At 42.6% G+C, this 15000-nt stretch overlaps 1 protein-coding gene across 1 annotated transcript in view; it reads left to right on the top strand.

The window, feature by feature from the left end:
- nfatc3a (nuclear factor of activated T cells 3a) overlaps positions 1–15000 on the top strand; it is a 38622-nt gene that overhangs the window by 2168 nt on the left and 21454 nt on the right. The window contains exons 2-3 of the mRNA XM_072465519.1: positions 6905–8075; positions 11117–11279. Of these exons, the coding sequence (XP_072321620.1) occupies positions 6905–8075; positions 11117–11279 (1334 nt within the window). The remainder of the gene's footprint in view (positions 1–6904; positions 8076–11116; positions 11280–15000) is intronic.

The raw sequence follows: 15000 nt of genomic DNA, 5'->3' as shown, positions 1-15000 counted from the left end.
AATGTGATTTTATTGTGAAAATCTCACAACTTGTATATTTAGACAGACTTTTGGATTGTGCTAAAGATGTAACACAGTGCTTGTAGTATGAAGTATGATGGAAAGTTGCATCTTTGGTGTTCAGCTTCTTTTCGTGGTGTAATGGCTCATGAGTCATCAGTAATCATGTCTTATTTGTATGTGCATGGTCGAGAATTATAGACCAAAGTAACTTCCAGTCCTCACAGTTGTTGTTATGGCGTTGTGTGTGTGATATTTTGGTGACACGGGGCAGAGTGACTCGGTGATGCAGGTCACAAGCGGCCTGCTCTCTCTCTCACTTGTTGCTGTGCGGAATTTGGCGGTGGCAGTAGTGCTCTTTACCGACCCAGGAAGATCCACAAGTGACGAGTGTGGCTTTGGGCCAGACGTGCCATGTGGGCTTCATATGGCAGACCACAGGACGGGGGGTGCTGTGTCCAACTTCAGGTTACATGGGTTTGCTCCCAAGACTTTTATCTTCTGAAACAAAATGTGCCATGTCTTCTACTCTGATTTAAAGATATATAATCTTCTCGTGTGGTTGGATTTCAAGTCAAGGGTTTGTATTTTTTTTTTTGCGATGTATGTTTGCGATTCTGTTCATAGTGCACATTGTAAACAACTACAGAACATTTTAAACTCGATTTTGATGCTACGGTTTATGCTCAATGCAATTTTGAAACCACAATAATATTTTTTTTTAACAATAGACAACACATATTCAACACAAATTACAATGCCAGGCAAGAAAGCTAAAATGTTGTCCTGTTTATTAGATTTTTCTAAATCGATACTTGTTCAAATAAGAAGATAGTTTCAATACCAGTTTTAATATTGATTATTATCTGATTTTCTAAACTTTTACATTCCTAGTTCCTAGTTCTGGTTCGATAGTGATAGTTACCAACACAAGACAAAGTTTTTTCTCCGACACTACGCTCTCAGGAAATGAAGTAGACCCACAGTGACTGTTCTGTCTAATGAAATGTCCAGATGCTGCTGTGCCACAAACACTTAAGTGTGTGAGTGTGTGAAGGCCGTGTACAGCACAGGCTCTACCTGTGCGCTGTCAAAGTAACGTCTAAAGCTAATGACACTGTTGTTGTTGTCATTGCTCTGCTGTCCCAAACCCAGCGCAGGATCCTCTCAATCCTTGTCGTGGGAAAGACTGAAATTACATCGCTCTCATGGTGGACTATTTTGGGCTGTCACACAGCGAGGCAGAGGGCAGACGGCAGGTTCTCGTTGCTCCTTAGAGCCGGAGTACCCCTCTGTTGTGAGCAGGTCGTCAGCCACAGACAGCTCACACTCACAGGAGCTCGCACTCAGGAGCGCAGGCCAGGCAGAATGCTGTGCACCACATCGCCAGGTGAGTGTGACGTCCAGGACAGCTGTGTGTGTCCAGACTTTACAAAATGACTGAGAGCTGCGGCTCATGTCAACAGCTGCCACTACAGTACGTGCTGTCCAAATACCCGCAGGAAACCCACTTCTTTACGTCTGATATTTTTCACCTCTGCTGCTTTCCCGTGAGCTTTGTTAAAATGTATTTAGTGCTACGTTATATTGAAACTTATATGTTCTATTTGCTCCTATTTGACCAAGAACCAAGTGATTAAAATATATACCTTTCATTGGCATATATATTTGGGATAAACCTTCCCACCTCAGTAATATTGTCTACTTTCTCACGTCCTCTGCACATCTGCATGTACACAAATGTACAGGGCAGTTGGGAGTAGAAAGTGAGTCAGTGCTGAGGTGCACATGTGGGCAGCTTCTGAACCGTGATGAATGAGACGTTTGTTTCCTGGGGTGAGGCCTGAGGAACTATGTGTGGCATCTGTCTAGTTTAAATTTAGTGTAACTAAAGCTACTGCTGGCCGCGCTGTATCAACATGTCAGGGGCAGAAAGCTGTTCAACTCCTGCATCTCGTTTCTTTTTTTTCCCTCTTGTCTTTGGTTTGCTTTGAGTTGCAGTGTGCTACTCAAGGGATAAGGCTGGCTCAGGTCCCGTTTTTATTTTAGGCAATCCCACAAAGCCATTTTTCAGTCAGGCCCAGTCATGGCTTCTTTACTTTTGAACCGTCTTTGTTTTGCTTCTGTTTTGTTCATATTTATTTTGACATAGTTCAAAATCACCCAGAAACCCCCTTAGAAGGTGGTGAGGAGCCACAATTGAACTGAAGGATTAGCCCCAATAGTTATTTTAGTAAGTAGTGATCGGCCATGCATATTTTTGGGTCACAATAACACATTTTAAAGTGTGACATATATTGCTGACGTAAAACAATTATATAGAAACTAATTAATGTCACTGACACAATAACCCTTAGGGTAAGCAGGATTATTCCAAGATTTTTGTTTATGTTGCAATATCATTAAAAACAATAGCTATATAAATTAAAAAATAGAATTAATCACGGCGTACAAGTTATTTATCAAAAGCACCAATACTAGTACAAAGAAAAAACTATACAATAAATATGACCCCTGAAATGTTTTTGTTCACACTATCATTTATTGAATGATAAATCGATACAGAACTCAACAAAAACACACATACATACACAATAATAAACCTATATATAGGCCACACAAATTGTGTGTAAAACATTGTCTAGATATGTGTATAGATGAAATGAGGATGTGTTTGATCTGTGTGAATATGTGGTTAGCTGGTTATAAGGTACTCTGTTTATCTCATACTGACTTCTCAGCATGAGATCCTTAATTAGAAGCTTAATTTAGCTGCCAGCATATGTTAACATTGGCTTATGCGGACATAAGCCTTAGCTGGCATTACCTGAATGCGTTTTGATGTCATGTTTTTTTGTACAAAGGTTAATTTTCCCTGCACATTTACCTTTAGTTTTATTATAATGTCTTTCAAAGTTAATTTCCTTAACATATTGTAAACCGTACACATAATCATTGCCAAGAAAAAATAAGAAAAAAGTTTTAGAAGTTTATTTTTAAAATCTGCTCCAAACCACATGATTTAACTGACTGAATTGGCTGTGGACTTCTCGATGAAAAAGAAAGATTAGAAATGACTGAATGGTGGATTACTATAATCGCACAGCCCTATGATACAGTCTGCTTGATTGTGACAGGATTAGTTTGATCTGTATTTTTGTTATTTCTTAAATATCAAGAAACAAATATCAAAATTGTTCTTGATATGATTGACACAGACTAGAAAACGTTTTAATCACTATTGGACTTGGCAAAACCCCATCAAGAGGCATTAGTGCTGCGTTTGGGCCAAAGTGGACAATACTATGGGCACGTGCGTCACAGACACTGTTTAGAAAAGAGGACACAGTGCTAGCTGCCCAGTTCTTGGAAATGAGCTGGCTCTGGATTTGAAATGTGTTTGGAACCTCAAAACTCTGAGTATTAACAATTAGTCACCTGAAGGTGGGCGTTAGAAGAACATAATGTCTAGACTCAGAAGCTTTTGTGTCTTTGTGCCACTGTTCTTGCCACTGTAAACTTAGTTTCATTTCACTCACAACTCTCCATATAAACCCTTTTGGACCCTTCAGTGATACAAATAAAGCAACCAAAATATTTTTTTCATTCAATAATTGTGTTTGATTGTCACAGTGTGGGTTATGAGTCAATGGAAGCAAATACATTTACAATGTCCTGCTTCTGCTTTTCAGAGACTGAACTTTGTAATAATATTGTAATTGAGTCCAAATATTACAACTCCATTTGTCTTCTTCCGCTGCTCATTTTCATCCCAGCCGCTTCACACTCGGCTGCAAATCGTCCCAAATTGTGATGGAGCCATCAGGACATCATCTGCAAACAGCCGCGACTATGAAATAACAGTCAAAATCAGGAAACCCTTTTTTATATCAGAATATTGGATTATAATGATCTGTCTTCGTGAAATGTACTGAAATCTGAATTTTGTTCACAATTCTTATTCTTGAGCAACTTTACATATGTCTGTTGCCTACTGTAAATACAACATAAGTCAATGATGCTTAATCTTGTAAATAAAAGCAGTAGATGTACTGGATGTTTTTACAGTTGTTGAGAATATTTAGTATATTGTCTGTAATTAAAACTGCTTAAATGAGCCCAAAAAACAGAGGCTGCACTTTTGTGGTTGATTTTATGGTCCATTCACATTTTTGTGCAACACTTGAACCTAAACCAAGACTTTTAACAGCCACATATTAGCACATTCCTGATGATTGTTGAATTGTCTGAACGTTGTTATTGAGATCTTGCAAAAATGATTGAGATATTCATTTTGGTCAATATTCCCCCAGCCCTACTTGTAAAGTGTTTTGGCACAGTTTGATGTGGAGAAGGCGAGTGAAAGAAGAGCCTGACCTGAACACAAAGCCTTCTGTACAGGGGACGTAACCAGAGCCGCTGCTAATCAGCCCATGCTCCTCCACAAAGGGAACCCTGGCTTAGGTTACGGTCCAGCTTCAGACCACATGTTGCTGCGGTTCGTGAGTAACCTTAGACACTCATATTTGTCAGGCTGTGTACAGGTTGATGCTGCTCACAAAATCACTATTGTACATATAAACAACACAATGGACACAGTCCTAAGTCGTCACATTTTATAATAACACGTTGACAGCAAAGATCATCCTCAGTTCTTAATGTCTTAAGGCCTCTGGACTTTGGATCCACATGAGAGATTTTCACAGGCCTCAACAATTTTTGCAAAAAATCAAATAGATTTTTTTAATGAAAAACATTGCTATTTGCAATTTATGTTATGATAGTTGGATTCTGTTCAAGGTGCCCATTTTAAACCTAGCATTTGAGAACAGACATATATAATATAGAAATATGAACTGATAAACTATTACAAGAATCAAATGCATTTCAGAACATGTTTACTCAGCTGCTTTTATATATAATAAAAGGATATATTGTTGTTCGCAAGGGACCAATTGCAATCTTTGCAATTTGCTAATTACAACCATTCAAATTGCAGTTTTGATTAGATTGTGATATATCCTGCTGCCCTGCCTATTGTCAGTTTTTGCATTTAAAGTTTTTATGAGTGAAAGGTGCAATTCATGCCATCTTCTATTATATTTAAGTACAACTTAAAGATGCTGCAAGTCATTGCAGCACCAGCAGCAACATGACGCATATTCTTTCCGCAGTAAACTGGGCTTTCTTGTAATGTGGGCCTGTGTGTCAGGGCGGTCACAGAGGAGCAAGAGCATAAGCCCTGCTCTGGTGAGAATCCTGCTTTGTCCACTGTGTCACTGTCAACATCAGCTCAGACACTCCACTACGGCAGTTTAGTCTTAGACAACACAATGGCCTTTGTGCAACAAGGAGCTTCCCTCAAACCTCCCATTGAAGCAGAGCTATTATTAGCTTAGGTACAGCAAAGCCTCTTACAGATCTTAATTTAACCAGATTGGCTATCTGATGTATGGACACTCCAGGAGGATGTGATACACTGAGCTTTGAGCAACTGCACAGGCACTTCTCACACTGGCCAGTGATGAAACAACTCCCTCTGTCTTCTGTGAATCAGACTTTTGTCTCAGGTTGACTGTACTCTGCCGGGGCCCTGGGTGCTCCGGGTGGTTTGTGCTGTCACAGCTCAGCTCAGTCACTGAGAGGGCTTTGGGCCACACCTGCGTCCTGCCTGTAATAGCTCAACCTTGACCCAAATATCTAACACATTACATGCTTTTCTTTTTGAATTTTTATGTTTTAAAAACGTTTATGTGTATTTAAAAAATGCATTTATTTGTTTTAACATGTATTTAGCTTGTGATAATATACACTATTGAGCAATAAGCACATTTAGATATACACTTAATGTATAAACAGATTAGGATTTTGTTTTATTTTGCATTGTTTTCAATTTCCTGCTGTCAGAGGATCTGCTGTGGGTCTTGTGACAGACAGGGAGGGCCAGTGCACTGTGGCTATAAATAAAGAGCTCTCCACTGCTGTCTCTGACTGTGGTTGTTCAGACACAGAATAGAGGAGATCACACTCCCTCTTCTTAAATATTTTAACTTATTCAGACAGACATCAATACTTTAGACAATAAATAATTGATATTTTAAAAGTTTGAATATTGGGGGTGAAATAGGTTCAGGAATACGGGGAAGTCATGTGTAACGATTTCACAACCTCTTCCTGTACTGGCTACACTGTGGTTTGAAGCCCAAACAAATGCATTTTTAAATACATATTTGAGGTCAGTTATCTTGATTGTCAACAGGTATTATTCTAATTAGATTAAACAAAGCTTTGATGTGTCCAACAATGTGTGACTAGTTTGTGTTTGTGTGAGCAGCAGAGCATGTTGTTCAGTTTATCAATAACTTGTAACACGCCATACCGTGTGTGTGTGTGTGTGTGTGTGTGTGCGTGTGTGTGTTTGCAGCCTGTGCTGGATGACCTTTAGTATAAATAGGCAGCTGGAGCTGGCTGTGATGACAGCAGACAGCATGCAGCAGAGTGTGATGTGTTTCCTGTGCTCTGCTGTTATTGGGGGATCCTTGTTGAAGTGACACCGCTACAACTGTCTGTCATTTGCCATCACTGAACTCTACTCTATCCCCCTTTATGAAGTGTGTTAGGAGTCCCATGTAATTGTGATTATAGAGTCAGCAAGCAGATATATTGGTGACCAGTCCTCTGTATTGAGTTAGCTAGATTGTCCATATAATCAAGATAGAAGGTTCATATAATCAGGGGAGTTAAAGGGCAAGTCATTTCAACTGTTCCACATATTTATTTATCTTTATTGACAAGTTATAAGGATGGTTTAATCTCAAGGCTAATCAATGCTCAATGGTCAAGGACAGTCTGATAGCCAAACAAAGTGTGACATTGTTCTTTCTTCTGTTTCTGTCTGCGGCAGACCTGGAGCCTGATGACAACACTTCGTTCTACGTCCTGAATGTGGAGCAGCCTCAGTCACTTGTCTCGAACCATCAAATGATGAACCTGAGCCGTCATGGCGTGCAGTCTCACTCACAGGTCATCAGTGCGTCACCGCGCCTTCAGCTGCACAAACAGGGCCCTGAGCATTCAGTGTTTGAGACACATCACAAATACGGCACGTCTCCTCTGCTGCCGTCTGCCCCTGTGGAGACTCCCAAAGCCTTTGAATGTCCCAGCATCCAGATCACCTCCATCTCACCCAGCTGCCAGCAGGAGATGGATGCCAATGAGGATGACCTTAGGACCAATGGTCCTGACGGCGATTTCCATGGTGACAGGCCTCTGTCCAGAGACCACCTGTATCTGCCCCTTGACCATTCATACCGGGACTCCTCCCTGAGCCCGAGCCCCTGCAGCAGCCTCTCCTCGCGGAGCTGGTTCTCTGATGCGTCCTCCTGTGAGTCTTTTTCTCATGTCTATGACGATGTGGACTCAGAACTGAACGAAGCAGCCGCCCGCTTCACTCTGGGCTCTCCGCTCACATCTCCTGGATGTGTCTCCCCTCAGGCTGGAGGAGTGTTGTTGGATGAACAACCACCATGGCAGCAGCAGCAGCACCCTGCCTTCATGCCTCACCCGATAAGTTTGTCGCCCCGTCAGTCTCCCTGCCACTCGCCACGTACCAGTGTCACAGATGAGAACTGGCTCAGCCCTCGGCCTCCCTCTAGACCTTCATCAAGGCCAAACTCTCCCTGTGGAAAGAGGCGCCACTCCAGCGCTGACATCTGCTATGGAGGCTCCATGTCCCCACACCGCTCGCCCACACCCACACACTCCCCCCGTGGCAGTGTGACCGAGGATACCTGGCTTGGGACCTCTTCCATGGGTTTATCACCCTTCCAGTGCTGCCCATCTGAGGCAGACATCCCATCTAAAACCAGGAAAACGTCCCAGGACCGAACTACTATGCAACAAGGGAAAGGGGATATTTGCTTGGACGAGCCGGGTAGTATGTCTCCCAACCTGGACTCACCGTCAGAGGAGATGGTGCACTGCCTGAAGAAGGATGGTCCAGGAGAACAGTTCCTTTCAGTGCCGTCACATTTCTCATGGAATAAACCCAAACCGGGGCACACACCAATATTCAGGTAAATATACTGCTGTTATTTTATTTGAAGCACATTTTATCTTATCTAAGTCTTTTATTACTTTATTACCAGCTTTTTAAACAATTGTAGGAGGACACAGAACATACTGTATTTGTGAATTATTAATGGCCCTGACATTAAAGGCTGTTGATAAAGAATAAACATGAGTGTAATGACACCTATTTAATCTTAAGTGCAGTGAACTTGTAGCAATCATTCATTTGATAAACTCAATGAACTAATGGATGGATCTTAAGCCTTTGTTAAATAATGGACAGCAACAAACTCACTCATAACTTTTGAATTAATTGGATAAAAGTTACTTAATTACAGACTAAAGATAAATTGTGAATTTGACATTTCTAGAAGAGCATTCAGCTGTTCAGTGAGCAGCAGATGAAGCCTCGGTTGTGTTTATGCGGCCCCTGGCGCTGCCAATGAGGGGCTGCACACACACACACACACACACACACACGCACACACACACCAGAGTTCATGTGAGTTGTTCAATTTACAAAACTGTAGCACCATTGTCTGTCTTAGCCATCAAGATCAATGGACATTGTAATGAACAAGGTCGGTACGGAGGACAGAAAAAGGTCTTATAGACAAGAGCGGCGCGTGGCTGAGAAACTTGAGAATATTCTGCTTTGTACCTCTCCCACAAGACCTCGTCACAAAGCTCATATTTCCTGTATCCACTCGGGTTCCTGTTACAGTCGCAGCCATCCAAAGCAGCAATTCATGGTGATGATGTCATGAAATCATACATTCAGTCTGAGGAGTTTGAAGGGTCTGAAGAGTCCCAAAAAGCTGCACAACTTTTTGAGTATTCTGGAATCTCTTTTGACCTTATTCCACCCCGCCCACTTTTGGCTCCTCTTGCCACTGATTGTCACTTGCGTTTGTAATCGCACTTCCGGTTGAGCAGAAACTCCATTCCCGAACTCTAACCCCTAACCCTAATGCTATAAAGGGTTGGCAGCCCTATGTTAACTAATACAACCGGAAGAAGGATTTCATCAGATGGCGACCTTATTCTGGAATAAAGTGAATCGTTTACAGTTGAGCTGGGGACAGGTCAGATTTCTATTGTAAAATTGTCTGTTTAACTGTCAGTTTGACGATTTGTTGACCTGGTTTATGGTTCATATCTATGTAATTACTGGCCCTATCCATATGAAACAAAACTAGCACAAAGATGTTAAATGTATAAATGAAAAAAAGGAATTTTTCATTTTCACAATACTAGCAGCTCATCCAACCTCCAGCTGAACTATGGATACAATAGTAAAGCAAAATAGAACATTTAGACCTATTGTTTGTCTAAATTAAGTATCCATACAGTGGTAAACTATAATTTTGAATAAAATATAATCTTTTAAATTAGTTAAATGTTGGATCAGGTTTGTCTTAGGGTCCCCGCCCCAAAAGTCCCTTTTGCTGCTCTGCCCATGCAACAGATGTAGATTTACAGAATGAGCCCTCCTCTGACTGGACTGTGCAGAGGAAACACTACAGGAGCACAAACTCCTGTCAGGAGAACATCTGAACTTCTTTTTTATGTTACTTTGATCGTGAGAATTTGGGCTTTGGTCTGGTTGGAAGTGATGACTTTGTCTTTGTGCATTTCCACACACCTCACATTGCTGTCAACGGACATCTAATTTGACATAATATGATCATGATTTATTTGTGAATATCAGGTTGTCTTTTGTATAAAGACTGATGAGTAGCTTTGAGGGTGCTGATAGCGATTGTGAACACAGAATTGTTTTCCAGAACCGATCAGATCATGATTATGCAACAGATCATGCTTCGTTCCATTTGCAGAAGTGTCCTTGTCAGCCCGGGCCTTTAGAATCTTTCAAACCTTTCTGCCCTGTCAGGCTTGAAAGGTTGCAACCCTGAAGACATGAAATTTGTGAACCAAACAAATAATGAGTTCATTTGTAGATCATAAGATTCAATATTTCCTCCAAAACAGTAAGTTATAATCATGGGCTTCAGTTTCATGTTATAGGCATTTGCTATTTTGAAGGCTTTTCACCATTCCAAAAAAAAAAAGTTGTATATTCTTATTTGCTATGGCACCAGTCCTTATTTTTCATCGCCCTGAAATCCATGAATCACAAAAGTCAGATTTACATTTTATACACTTTATCCCACATGTCTTCAGATGTGGAGCCGAAGCTTCTGAGTGTGTCACTCTCAGATGCAGCTGTTCAAATAGGATTGTGACATGTGCAGATAAAACATTGAGGAAAAATACACAGTGCCAGCTCTGACACCGCACACAGCTCTTTAGGGCACAGGCACTGCTTTAGTGTGAAAGGTGATGATCCACACCTACTGAAGTTCAAAAAAATGATTCAGACTGCATTGTGGGTCTGCTAGTGATTCACTGTCTCCTGGTGCTGCTGGGGCTTTTTGTGCCAATATTTAACATATATTGTTCCATATGAAAGAGGAGTGCTACTCTTTAACAAACTATAGTCTTTTAGAGTGTACTTTAAAGAGATAACTGCCACTACATTAGAATAGACACAAGCATGTCAGATGAGTCACTTTCTAACGGTTTCTCCCAATCGCTTTCAGTATTTACTAAGGTTTATATTGAACTATGTAACATCTGTGGAACTGCCATTTTCATGTTGCTCTTAATACATAAATGTGTAACATGCTGTGACATTCATGTCACATACATGTGCTATTCAATTGCAACATTCACATAAACGCAATAGTTATTTTTATTCTCTCTCAGCAAATAGCTTTAATACATTTATAAATGTAACATTATTATTTTATTTATTCTGGTTAATACCAACTATAGGCACAAAGGCCCAAAGTCACTGGGATAGGCTCCAGTCACCCGCGACCCCGAAAGGGAACAAGCGGTAGAAAATAAATGAATGAATGAATGAATGAATAATACCAACTATATAATATTTGTGGATATCACTTTGGTCCTTTATGCATGTAGTAGTTGTAAACATGTGTTTATTTATAAAACATTAATTTGTCAAATTCTCTCTGTCTAGGACCTCATCACTGCCCCCTTTAGACTGGCCACTTCCAAACCAGTTTGGCCAGTATGAACTCAAGATTGAAATGCAGCCTAAAGCCCATCACCGAGCACATTACGAGACTGAAGGCAGTCGAGGAGCTGTCAAAGCTTCCTCTGGTGGCCACCCCGTAGTAAAGGTAATATTTGTACATGTAACTTATGCACTCAGACTGAGTCAAAGTGCTTTCTCATGTGACATCAGCTACACAAGCTGTGGTGCAGTTTCAGGAATGTTTCAGCTTCCCCCTGACAATTCTAACCCGAGACTCAATGCTGGAAGTTTGTTGGAGCTTTGACCAAATGAAATTTGTTTGCAGCTTTCAGTCCAAATATTAATTTGGCATTAATGAGATGATCTTATATTTAGGCTTACAAGCTTCCTTCAGGCCAATCATTAACTATTTGAGCCATTGTTAGACCAAGATCCTATCCTACCATATGTGACAATGCATAATTTAGCCATCTTTGTTTTTAATCGAGCCTTGTCATGCATGACCCGGATTCCTTCCCCCATAGGAATTATTTGGTCAAGAGAGGCTTCTTACAGTTGTCCTGACAAATGTATTAGTTTTTGTCTACATATTCATGTTTGTAGAAATGACCATGTACAAAAGCATTCTTAACGTATGCTCTGTGAGGAGAGATGGCATCAGCACTTAACTCATCTAGCAGGTCTAATGTCTGTTTGCTAAACATCTGACGGTTTGTTGTCTGTCTACAAACCCCTTTTGTATTTTCAAAGGTCATTATTTTACTTTACACCGTCTTCAAGGAGAATTCTAATGCTGTTATATTTGAATAATTGTCATTCCAGCGACTGGCCCTGTCCCAACACTTGCACTACACGCTACACACTTGACTGAAGTGTGCATTTTCTGAAAGTGCACAATATGTGTAACTTTAAGTGCACAAGGCCGCAGGGCTGGTAAACAGTAGAATTGGGACAGTCCGCACTTCAGAGGTTTATGAATGCAGTAAAGAAAAACAGCAGCATAAAACAGCTGTCAGTGGTGTTGTTAAACCACAGTTGAATTAATCACAAAGCCACAGCTGAGTTTGGTTTGGATAATTTTCTGAATTGGCCACAAACAAATGAGAACAGGCTTAATGTTGTTACAGTGACCATGTACAGTCATGTACCCAGGACAGTCACAGATTTATTTAAAATGTCATCAATTTAACTGTCCCTTTAAATTATTTCCTGCTAGCTCTCGCTGCTAAGTTGCTCAGGCTGGAGAGCTGTGGTGGTTGAAAACATACAGAGAAATGCATTGTGGGCAATGTACTTGCTTGAAGAGAAGTTGCAGAGAAGTACGGATCAAATCTGTAAAAAGAATTGGGACACGCTGCACACTTCAGCAACATTTGAAGTGCAGAGGTGTTTCGGACAGAGCCAGATTCTATATCACTGCGCTTTGGGCATCACCATAGGTGAAAGGGTAAACAAATGAACTGCTGTTAGGAGGGACTAGCCAAACCCATACTGCGTTTGTCCCGAGTCCATACTGCGTTTGTCCAGAGCCCATACTGCGTTTGTCCCGAGTCCATACTGCGTTTGTCCCGAGCCCATACTGCGTTTGTCCCGAGTCCATACTGCGTTTGTCCAGAGCCCATACTGCGGTTGTCCCGAGCCCATACTGCGTTTGTCCCGAGTCCATACTGCGTTTGTCCAGAGCCCATACTGCGGTTGTCCCGAGCCCATACTGCGGTTGTCCCGAGTCCATACTGCGTTTGTCCCGAGCCCATACTGCGTTTGTCCAGAGCCCATACTGCGTTTGTCCCGAGCCCATACTGCGTTTGTCCCGAGCCCATACTGCGGTTGTCCCGAGTCCATACTGCGTTTGTCCAGAGCCCATACTGCGTTTGTCCCGAGCCCATACTGCGTTTGTCCAGAGCCCATACTGCGGTTGTCCCGAGTCCATACTGCGTTTGTCCAGAGCCCATACTGCGGTTGTCCCGAGTCCATACTGCGGTTGTCCCGAGCCCATACTGCGTTTGTCCAGAGCCTATACTGCGGTTGTTCCGAGCCCATTCTGCGGTTGTCCCGAGCCCATACTGCGGTTGTTCCGAGCCCATACTGCGGTTGTTCCGAGCCCATACTGCGATTGTTCCAAGTCCATACTGCGTTTGTCCCGAGACCATACTGCGGTTGTCCCGAGCCCATACTGCGGTTGTTCCGAGCCCATACTGCGGTTGTTCCGAGCCTATACTGCGGTTGTCCCGAGCCCATACTGCGTTTGTCCAGAGCCCATACTGCGTTTGTCCCGAGCCCATACTGCGGTTGTCCCGAGCCCATACTGCGGTTGTCCCGAGCCCATACTGCGTTTGTCCCGAGTCCATACTGCGGTTGTCCCGAGACCATACTGCGTTTGTCCAGAGTCCATACTGCGTTTGTCCCGAGCCCATACTGCGGTTGTCCCGAGCCCATACTGCGGTTGTTCCGAGCCCATACTGCGGTTGTCCCGAGCCCATACTGCGGTTGTTCCGAGCCCATACTGCGGTTGTCCCGAGCCCATACTGCGGTTGTTCCGAGCCCATACTGCGGTTGTCCCGAGCCCATACTGCGGTTGTTCCGAGCCCATACTGCGGTTGTCCCGAGCCCATACTGCGGTTGTTCCGAGCCCATACTGCGGTTGTCCCGAGCCCATACTGCGGTTGTTCCGAGCCCATACTGCGGTTGTTTCGAGCCCATACTGCGGTTGTTCCGAGCCCATACTGCGGTTGTTTCGAGCCCATACACTGCGGTTGTTTCGAGCCCATACTGCGGTTGTTCCGAGCCCATACTGCGGTTGTTCCGAGCCCATACTGCGGTTGTTCCGAGCCCATACTGCGGTTGTTCCGAGCCCATACTCCTGGGCAATAGAACTGGACATGGACAAGTCAAGTCACAGTATGGGGCAAATATGTGATGTCTTTATGTTCATGTACACTTGTGTCTGGTTAGCTGATCATATCTTATCTTATCTTATCTATCCTCTGAGACAACAATAATCGGCACACCTGTTGCTAGGAGACAGATAAATCCAAAGCCGTGGTGACTGGCGGAGGTATCCTTGTGCGTATTTAACCAGCTTAAATGAGTGCGGCTGCTCCCACACAAATATTAGAAGCCCCTGTGGTATTGTCCCACTCCTCTGTGTACGTCATACACTGTACACTGTCTCCTGGTCACACCCGACTAAGACTGGGTTCTGTTTAAAGGTACCACTGCTGTGCTAACAACAGAAGATTTTACCGGTACTGAAAACTGAGACAGAATAAAAGTCACCATGAATGAATTAATGATAGTACAGTTTTTCCTCATAGATATTATTTAATGGAGTTTCTTTCGATTATTATCCTGCTTTGTCGTTCTAGATCATGATTAATACTAGCCTCCTCAGCAAGGCCATTTTCAGTCCTGATGCTTGTGTTGACCTTGTTTAAACAAACAGTCAACTGCCCCCTGGCTCTCTGTGCCCTCCCTGGTGTGTTGAGCAAATAGCAGCCTGTGTGAGCTGTGTGTCCCCTGCTGTGGTGCCACAGTGCCACAGGAGCTTCTGACAAATAAAATGGATCCACCTAGCTTTAACATCATCAGCCATCATCAGCCATGCTCACCCTGTCTTATCTCTATTTACATATAAAAAAAACATCATTTCAAATTGAAATTCACTTGTATTGTACTATGCTTAGTAACAGAAGCTGCTGGGTCCTAGTCTACACCAGTGTAAGTTTGCATCTCTCACTCATATGCACACACACACACACGCACGCACGCACGTGCAAACGTACACGCACACACAGACACACAAACACACACACACACGCACGTGCAAACGTACACGCACACACACACACACGCACACACACACACAT

This window comes from Eucyclogobius newberryi, unplaced genomic scaffold, assembly GCF_026437365.1.
Source record: "Eucyclogobius newberryi isolate DKJ021-1_F unplaced genomic scaffold, fEucNew1.0.hap1 SCAF_5, whole genome shotgun sequence".
NCBI lineage: Eukaryota > Metazoa > Chordata > Actinopteri > Gobiiformes > Gobiidae > Eucyclogobius > Eucyclogobius newberryi.
This window is presented reverse-complemented; position numbering and strand designations above follow the sequence as displayed.